At 51.6% G+C, this 9,455-nt stretch overlaps 1 protein-coding gene across 1 annotated transcript in view; it reads left to right on the top strand.

The window, feature by feature from the left end:
- Positions 1-311: 311 nt before the first annotated feature.
- ANKRD11 (ankyrin repeat domain 11) overlaps positions 312-9,455 on the top strand; it is a gene marked incomplete at its 3' end in the record, with an annotated part of 11,084 nt that continues 1,940 nt past the window's right edge. Inside the window, 8 exon segments of the mRNA XM_009878613.1 lie at positions 312-347; positions 349-409; positions 660-830; positions 1,716-1,919; positions 3,156-3,298; positions 3,701-3,848; positions 4,655-6,657; positions 6,700-9,455. The exon segment at positions 6,700-9,455 is cut by the window's right edge and continues 1 nt beyond it. Of these exon segments, the coding sequence (XP_009876915.1) occupies positions 312-347; positions 349-409; positions 660-830; positions 1,716-1,919; positions 3,156-3,298; positions 3,701-3,848; positions 4,655-6,657; positions 6,700-9,455 (5,522 nt within the window).

Genomic DNA, 9,455 nt, shown 5'->3' with positions numbered 1-9,455 from the left:
CTGGAGATTTGTCCTTTCACCCAACGGCGTCACAAGCCAGAAGTGCAGGGGATGGGATGTGGGGGATGACAAGCCGGGCACAGGGTTTCTTCCTCCCCTCCCTTTTCTCTGGGGTGTTTTTTAGAGGGATGCCGGAGCAGATGTGGCCTCACCAGGGGTGGGTGCTCTTGTGCTGGGCTGGAAGGAGCCGCTTTGGGAGGAGAGGACCGGGGCTGCAGAGCCCTTGGATTGATGCTGCTGAGGGGCTGAGCTGGCGATGTGTCCGAGCTGTCAGCCTGGATCTCGTTGCCGCTCGTCCTTGATGCTTTTAGATGCCTCCAGTTCAGTCCGTGCCTTGGTGGTGTAAGCCTGTGCCTGCTCCTCGAAGCGCCCTGGCATGAAATGGAGGCTCCCAGAAGTGTGAAGGAAGGTACAGGGGTCCCATGGAGGACCCGCTCCCTCCTTCTTGTGCTGCTTTTGGATTGTGGGGGGAAAACTGGTGGAAGCCTGTGGCCGGAGAGGCTGTTGGGAGGAGCAGGTGGGCAGCAGGAGTGGCTGCCCCAGCTGTCGGAGCTCAGGGCTGCGTCCTCCTTCGTGAGATACAGAAACAGAAAGCTGTTAGCGCTTTGCTCGAAAACAAACATTTATTACTCATATTTCTGTGTCTCCTTGCACCACAGAAAAGCAGGGTCCCGAGCGGAAGAGGATTAAAAAGGAGCCCGCCACCAGAAAGCCCGGCTTGCTCTTCGGAATGGGCCTTTCGGGGATCCGGGCCGGCTACCCGCTCTCCGAGCGCCAGCAAGTCGCTCTCCTTATGCAGATGACAGCAGAAGAGTCTGCGAACAGCCCAGGTGAGATCCAGAGGGTGGTTTATCTCGGAAACGTGCCTAAACGTGCCGAGACCTGGGGTCACCGGGCGGCTCGGGCGGCTCCTCGAGATGAGGATGTGCTGGGGGGCCGGTGTGCTGCTCCCTGGGGTCTCCTCCAGCTCAGAGCTTCACGTTTTCCGTCAGCATCCCAGGCTAACTCAGCTGTGAATAAAGTCAAATTACCATCCTCCGCATTTTTATTTTATGTTTCTTCTTGCGGAGGGGGATAAGACGTGTAACCGCCACGACTGTAACTCGAGATGCGGAGCAGCTGGAATGTGTTTACCACGGATTTTGTGTCTTAGTAATTTTTATCTGTTGCATACATGACCCCCCAGGGTTTTTAGAGGCGCTGTGCTGACTTTATGCTCACATCTGCATCCTACACACAGACGGTGCAGCTTTTAGCCACGGATTTTGTTGTTCTTAACACCCATCTAGCTGTGATCTAGTTGGTGGGTTGATTTTTTGCGGGGAGAGGAGAAGAAAGAGAGAGCCGTGTAGCCTTCAGAGCATTCAGATGCTGTCCCGGTCTCCTCCCAAGCCTGTCAGACCTCCCATGGTCTTGGTAAAAGGCCGCTTGCCTTAGGAAATGAGGTTTTAGGGTAAGGAGCTGCATTGTCTGCTCCCAAATCATGGGATCGCCTGCGAGGACTGCAGTTCTCTCCATGTGGGGCTTTGGCAGCCGGTGATTAATATCTGTGTTAGACACACACAGGCTTTCCTCTGTCTTCGCGGTGACTTCGGGAGGTTGGGTTGCCTCTGGGTGCCTTGTGGGGCGAGGCGAGGCGAAACGCGAGGCAAGAGCTCCCTCTAAGGGTGCCTGGATTGGCCGTTCTTGACTCGCTCGCTCTCTCTTCCGCGCAGTTGACACAACACCAAAGCATCCCTCTCAGTCTACAGTTTGTCAGAAGGGAACTCCTAACTCTGCCTCCAAAACCAAAGATAAAGTAAATAAGAGAAACGAGCGAGGAGAGACTCGGCTGCATCGAGCTGCCATCCGAGGAGATGCCCGGCGCATCAAGGAGCTCATCATCGAGGGTGCGGATGTCAATGTGAAGGACTTCGCAGGTAACCGGCCCGCCCACCATCCAGCCCTACCTTTTCCCACCTGGTTTTATGCTGCACCTCCCAGAAGGGGTCACAGCAGAGAAAGCACTTTCTGTGTAATGTGGGTTTGCTGCTTGTCGAGAGGGGATTAAACAAAAATATCTATTTTGGTCTTCGGGAAGGAAAAAGTCTTGTTGTCCTTTAAATCCTTTGAAAAAACCCAAAAAGGCAGCCTACTACAGATTTATCAACATAATAAATCCCTGAAAAACGTTGGTTCCCTTGTTGGCGTTTGGGAGCTGAATTCCCAGGCTGCCTTGTCTGCCCTGGGCTGGGCTTGATCCGTAGCGATCCCTGGGGCTGCCGTGGCTCTGCACCCCGAAACCGGGACCAGGACCTTCTGATCCCTGTGCCCTTCCACATGACGTGGAAGAGGGCCATTTGCAAAGGGAGATGGGCTGGGTTTTTTGTTTGTTCTTTTTTCTCCCACTTATTTTTTACTTGACGTGCACAAAAATACTGAGAAGAGGTGACAAATGGTGCCTTCACGCACGCCTCAGCACCGACGGCGCTGAGTTAGCGTGGGGCAGCCTCTCTTCCAGCACGTCCGAGAGCTTGGCTTTGCTCTTTGCTGTTCTCTTCACAGGAGTTTTGGGGTTATAAATAGATCTGCGTGTTCCTCCACCCGGATGATTAATATCGGAGCTAGACAGAGCTATCAGTTGCGATTAATTCTGGTCACAGGTGCCCCTTTTGAGTGCTCCCAGCGAAGGTACCGGGATGAGCTCCCACGGCGCTATCAGCAAAATACCAGAGAGGCAATGCACATTTTGCTGGGAAACTTCAAAACAGTTTCTGTTTTGTAAAAAATAGTCTGCTCAGACGTGATAAAATATTTCGTTCCGTGTTCTTCGGAGGTTTGTTTGAGAACTGGAGCCACTGTTGCTGTGGAGACCTGCTGTTTGGTTTCTCCTCGAGCCAGCGGCCGGTTTTCACAGCGGCACTTGGAGAGCGGGGAGAAAATATTTTTCTGTGTGGGGGGTGCTTCAGAGCGATGGCTGCGGGTCAGAGCTCAGTCCTGATCCGGGCAGCAGCGTCTCCCTCACAGGGGACTTGGAAGAGGGAAAGGATTTGAGACCCAACTTCCCCAGGGCAGCAGCAATTCTTTGTCTCCTACACAAGCCTTGCCTTGCCCTTTCCTGGGGCTGTGTCCATTCTGGCAGACGATCTGTGATGTCCGTGTCCCCTCTCTTGCAGGCTGGACGGCATTGCACGAGGCGTGCAACCGGGGTTACTACGATGTTGCGAAGCAGCTGCTCGCCGCGGGCGCCGAAGTCAACACCAAGGGGTTGGATGATGACACCCCGCTGCACGACGCAGCCAATAACGGGCACTTCAAGGTTGGTTTCTGCTGGATTTCTTTTTCTTCCTTGCGCTTCAAGCAGCCAACTGTGCAGATGCAGAGATTCTGCTTATTTTATTATCATTTGTTGTTATCATTTGCTGTTGATAGAATTTCCGTGTCCCAGTGCTGTTGGGTGAATGACTCGGTGTTCCCCTGCGCAGGGGTTGGTTAATTCATTCTTCTTTTTCTGGAGTCGGGGAGGGAGCATGGCTCTGTGGTTTGTTCTTCTCCCTTCTTTCCTGCCCAAGTTGCTCCCTGCTGTTGTTTTCTGATGGTTTATTGGTGACCCTTGTAGCACCATAAGGTGTGTCCTGAGCGTGAGGACGTCCCTGTGTGAAAGTTGTACAGAAACCCTGCAATCCAAACAGCGCCGTCAAGTCTCTATTTCTGCTTCCAGGTGGTGAAATTGTTGTTACATTACGGAGGGAACCCTCATCAAAGCAACAGGAAGGGCGAGACGCCTTTAAAAGTAGCTAATTCTCCCACCATGGTGAACCTGCTCCTGGGAAAGACCACGTACCCCTCCAGCGAAGAGAGCTCAACAGGTGAGGTTGACCTTTATGTGAACATGGGAGTGATGTTTGTGGCCTGCAGCTGTCTGTTAATACAGAGACGTTAAGAGGACAGTGAAGTTAGACTCTTGTCAGAATATCTGCACGCTGCTGCCACGGTCAGGAGTCCATCCGTAGCTGTAACCCAAATTCAGACAACATAACTGCCAGCCTTTAGCTCCGGGAGCTCTAGCTGTTTGCCCTGGAAGCCTCCGTTGAGATCACTTGCCTGGTGCAGTCGAGATGTAGGATTGGAAGCCCATTGCAGGTAAATGACCCTCTTACCTTTAAAACGTGGGTAATATTCCGCCCCGTGCGTAGAGAGGAGGAGGTTTGCGTGCGCGTCGCGCGTTCCCGTCCCTCCGCGGCCGGAGGGCTCGGCTGTGCTGACGTTCAGGCTGTGCTCTCAGGCTGTCCCTCAGCAGAACGCCCGCCTAGAGCCCCGTGCCCCGAGTGCCACTGTCGCGGGCGTGCCAGGGGGGAGACGCTGCAGGTTTTAATTCGCGACGGGGTGACTCGCCCTGTGCCACGTGCAGCTGTAACCCCGTGAAAAAGCTCTTCTCTCGCCGCGACCCGGGACGTTGTTTTGAGGAACGCCCCGCCGCAGGTTTGAGGCCGGACTAGCCATCCCTTTTCTACAAGATATCCCGCCCTGGCGTTGCGAACTTGCAGCTGCAAACGTAGCGAAGGCCCGGGGAGGCGAAAGGGTGTTGGGGCCGTTCGCAGGGATTCACGTCCGCAGCAGAACGACACCGTTCCCTCCCCGCAGCCCCTGACGCGTTGTTCTTCTCTCTCTGCAGAGACCTCGGAAGAGGAGGACGCTCCTTCCTTCGCTCCCTCCAGCTCTGTTGACGGCAATAACACAGACTCGGAGTTCGAGACGGGTTTGAAGCACAAGCCCAAGGCCCAGGAGCCCCCCAAAACCATCACCCCGGTGAAGGATGAGTACGAGTTTGACGAGGATGATGAGCAGGACCGGGTCCCACCGGTCGATGACAAACATTTGCTGAAAAAGGATTACAGAAAAGAGACTAAAGCAAACAGTTTCATTTCCATACCCAAAATGGAAGTGAAAACTTATACTAAAAATAACACAATTACACCAAAGAAAGCTGCCCACCGCATCCTGTCGGACAGCTCGGACGAGGAGGAGACCAGCGTCGCCGTGGGGACGGGGGAGAAGCTGCGGCTTTCGACCCACTCGATACTGCCCAGCAGCAAGATTCGGGAGCCCGCCGGCACGAAGGCGCAGAAGGAGAAAAGCAAAGTGAAAAAGAAGCGGAAGAAGGAGGCGAAAAGCAAAGAGGTCCGGTTTGGCAAAAAAAATGACAAGTTTTGTTCCTCTGAATCAGAGAGTGAAAACGTGGAGAGTGAGGAGGATGATAGAGACTCTCTGCAGAGCTCTAGCTGTGTAAAGGACTCCAGGCTAGTGCTAAAGGAATCCTCCTTGTTTAACTCTCTGTCTGCCTCATCGACCTCTTCTCACGGGAGTTTAGCGTCCCAGAAACACAATCCTAACCTTACGGAACAGCACTCCAAGCACTGGAGGACGGACAATTGGAAAACCATATCTTCTCCAGCTTGGTCGGACGTCAGTTCCTTGTCGGACTCCACGAGGACGAGGCTGACGAGCGAGTCAGACTACTCGTCCGAGGACTCGAGCTTAGAGTCGCTAAAGCCAGTCAGGAAGAAACCAGAGCACAAAAAGAAAAACGCCCCCCACAACACTGTTTCTGAGAAAAAGAACTCATTCCATAGCAATGTGGACGGAGCGATTCCAAAGCTGGACAAGGAGGGGAAGGTTGTTAAAAAGCATAAAACAAAACACAAACATAAAAACAAGGAGAAGGGGCAGTGTCCCATCAGCCAAGACATTAAAATAATCAAAACGTTTTCGTTTGAGTTTGAGGACTCGAAACAAAAGCCTGAGAAAGGCTTGATAGTAGAGACAGAAAATCCAGTCGAAAACAAATTGAAAGTGCTAAAGCACGAGCGAGAGCACGGCAAAAAGGAGGAAAAGCTCCCCAAAGGTAAAACGGAGGAGAAGGAGTGGTTGTTTAAAGATGAGACTGGAAAATCCTCGAAAGAGGAGAAATCGTTAAGAAAAGTCAAAGACGGCAGTAAAGACCTGAGCAAATCCTTCAGAGAAGGATTGAGTAAATCAGAAAAAGAGAAGCCTGTCAAGGAGAAGTCTCCCAAAGAGGAGAAGCCGAGAATACACAAGGAGGAGAGGAAGAAGAAGTCAAAGGACAAGCAGTCAAAATCGGAAAAGAAGAACGAGCTGAAGGAGGAGAAGGCTTCTAAACTAGAGAAGGAAAAATCCTTCAAGGAAGAGAAAGAAAAATGCAAAAAAGAAAAACTTTACAGGGACGAGTCTGGGTTCGATGAGTTTAACAACAAAAACCAGTTTCCCGAGAGCGAGGACACGAAGTTCAGCCTTTCGGACGATCAGCAAGAGAGGTGGTTTTCGGACTTGTCTTCAGATTCGTCCTTCGATTTCAAAGGTGAGGATAGCTGGGATTCTCCAGTAACGGATTTCAGGGAGATTAAAAACGACACCGTGGCAAAACTGATCATAGAACCCGTGAAGGAGGAGATTAAAGACAAGAAAAAGGAAAATAAAACGAAAGAGAAGAAGGAATACAATGAGAAACGTAACGAGAAGGACACTTTCTTGAAGAAGAAAGACCGGGACTACGCGGAGAAAAGCTCCGAGAAGAAAAAGGACCAAACGGACAGACACAAAGTTACCCCTAGTTATTTGCCTGAAAAGGATAAGAAAAGGAAGGATTCTGCGGAGGGGGTCAAGGAGAGGAAAGAAAAAGATATGGGTGAAACCAACAAGGACAGAAAAGATTCCTCTGATGGCTCTAAAGATCGAAAAGATGCCAAAACGAAGCAGGAGGAGCCCTATCGAGATGACTTCAAAGAGTACGGCTGCGAAACGTTCTTCAAGGAAAAGGCTGACCCCGAATTCAGCGGCAAAACGCTGGAGAGTTGGGAGAGGCACCATTCCGGGAAGGAAAAGGAGAAGAAAGATGCCCCCGATAAAGAAAAAAAAGAGAAGGTGAAGCCGGAAAAATATAAGGAAAAATCCAAAGAGGGCGACAAGGAGAAAAATGAAAAAGTTGCTCTGGAGAAAAACCTGAAAGACAAAGAACTAGACAAGAGTTTCAAAGAGAAAAAAGAATCCAAGGAGAAGTACAAAGACCTGCACAGCAAAGACAAAGAAAGGAAGAGCTCTTTCGACCAGGTGAAAGAGAAGAAAGAGAAAAGCTTCTCGGCCGATCGAGAGGACTTCTCCGAGAAAAAGGACGAGAAGAAAGGCAAGGAGAAAAGCTGGTACAGCATCGCAGACATCTTCACCGACGAAAGCGAGGACGAGAGGGACGATTACAGCCTGACGGGGTTCAAAGTCGGCGACTCCGCTGGGAGCGAAATGCATCGCCTGGACAGCCTGCAGGAGAAGGACGACGGCGCGGCCGCCGAGAAGGAGCTCTACCCCGACAAGCACCGCAAGTACTCCTCCGACCGGCAACATTCCGGCGAGAAGCAGAAGGATAAGGAGTCCAAGGAGAAGAAGAAGGACAAAGGGACATCGGAAGGGGGCAAGGAGAAGAAGGAGAAGAGTTCCTTTGAAAAACACAAGGAGAAGAAAGATAAAGACTCTTCGGAGAAGTACAAGGACAGGAAGGACAGAACGTCCATAGATTCCACTCAAGAGAAGAAAAACAAGCAGAAGCTCCCGGAAAAGGTCGAAAAGAAACACGCCAGCGACGACAAGGTGAAAAGCAAGCATAAGGAGAAGCCGGATAAAGAGCATTCCAAAGAGAAGAAGTCTTCGAAAGGAGGGGAGTCGGAGAAGAGCCTGCTGGAGAAACTGGAGGAGGAGGCTCTGAACGACTATAGGGATGACTCCAACGACAAGATCAGCGAGATCTCTTCCGACAGCTTCACGGACAGAGGCCAAGATCCGGGACTGACCAGCCTCTTCGAGTCTTCTAACCTCTCTCTCACCGATGCCGCGGAAGAAAAGTTTAAAGACTCCCTCCCGTTGCCCTGCCTGCAGGACAAACTCAAGGAGAAGGAGAGACACAGACATTCCTCATCTTCCTCCAAGAAAAGTCACGAGAAAGAAAAAGCAAAGAAGGAGAAGACGGAGAAAAAGGAGAAAACGACGGAAGAGTTCAAAGACTCCGGCAGCAGAAAGGATTCCAGTCATTACGACAAAGATTTCTCCGTAGATGGGGAGGCTTTCAGCGCTTCTTACAACATGAAGGCAGAGCCTGATGAGGAACCAGAGAAAAGCATTGATTACTTATTTTCTGAAAAGAAGGATAAAAACGATTCTGAAAGGGAGCTGTCAAAGAAGGCGGAAAAAGAAAAGGCGTACGGTTCCAGCACCATCAGCGCAGTCAAAGAGAAAAAGAAGCGAGATAAACACAAGGAAAAATGGAAGGAGGAAAAGGAAAAGCACAGGGACAAACACGCAGATGGTTTCTTTAAACATCACAAAGACGAACCAAAGTCAACGCTTAAAGACAAGGACAGTCCTCAAGTTACCGCCTTTAAAGACAAATCAAAGGAGGACAACCTCAAATTCGGCGAGACCAAGCTGAAGGAGAAGCTCAAGGAGAACCAAGAGAAAGACAAAGCGGAGTCCATAAAAATCAGCAACGGGAATGAAAAAATAACCCTCTCCAAAGACAGCGGCAAGAAAGATGCCAGGCCGAGGGAGAAACTTCTGGGAGACGGCGATTTGATGATGACCAGCTTTGAGAGGATGCTGAGCCAGAAGGACCTGGAAATCGAGGAGCGCCACAAAAGGCACAAAGAGAGAATGAAGCAAATGGAGAAAATGAGGCACAGGTCCGGAGACCCCAAGCTGAAGGACAAGCTTAAAAGCTCGGAAGAGGTGCGCAAGAGGAGTCTGGACCTGACGGCAAAGAAGCCGCTAACGCTGGACACGCAGCTCAAGGACAAGAAGCTGAAGGAGTTGGGTCCGCTGACTCCTATACTGTCCCCCGAAAACAAGGCGCAGCCCGCCGTCGGGACCGACTCCAAGGACTGGATCACGGGTCCTCAGCTTAAGGAGATCCTCCCGGCGTCGCCCCGGCCGGATCAGAACCGGCCGACAGGAGTCCCAACCCCGGCGTCCGTCGTCTCCTGCCCGAGCTACGAGGAGGTGATGCAGACACCCAGGACCCCTTCGTGCAGCAACGAAGACTACACAGACCTGATGTTCGAATGCGCCGACTCGCAGCACTCGCTGCCCATATCCACCATGTCCATGAACGCCTGTTCTCCATCGTTCTTCGACAGATACACCAACGTTCCGGGCGGGCTTCCCGAGAACCCGAGCCAGACCCCGACTCGTACCATCCCCTCCACGAACCTTTATCGTTCCATCTCAGTCGATATCAGAAGGGCGCCCGAAGAAGAGTTCAGCGTCGGAGATAAATTTTTCAGGCAGCAAAGCGTCCCGGCGACCTCCAATTACGACTCTCCGGTGCAGCATTTGATGGAGGAGAAGGTTCCCCTTCCTTCTGTCCCTGCTGAGAAGTTCCAGTGTCTGTCTCCCGGGTATTACTCGCCGGACTA

Source organism: Apaloderma vittatum, unplaced genomic scaffold (assembly GCF_000703405.1).
Source record: "Apaloderma vittatum isolate BGI_N311 unplaced genomic scaffold, ASM70340v1 scaffold24481, whole genome shotgun sequence".
Lineage (NCBI taxonomy): Eukaryota > Metazoa > Chordata > Aves > Trogoniformes > Trogonidae > Apaloderma > Apaloderma vittatum.
This window is presented reverse-complemented; position numbering and strand designations above follow the sequence as displayed.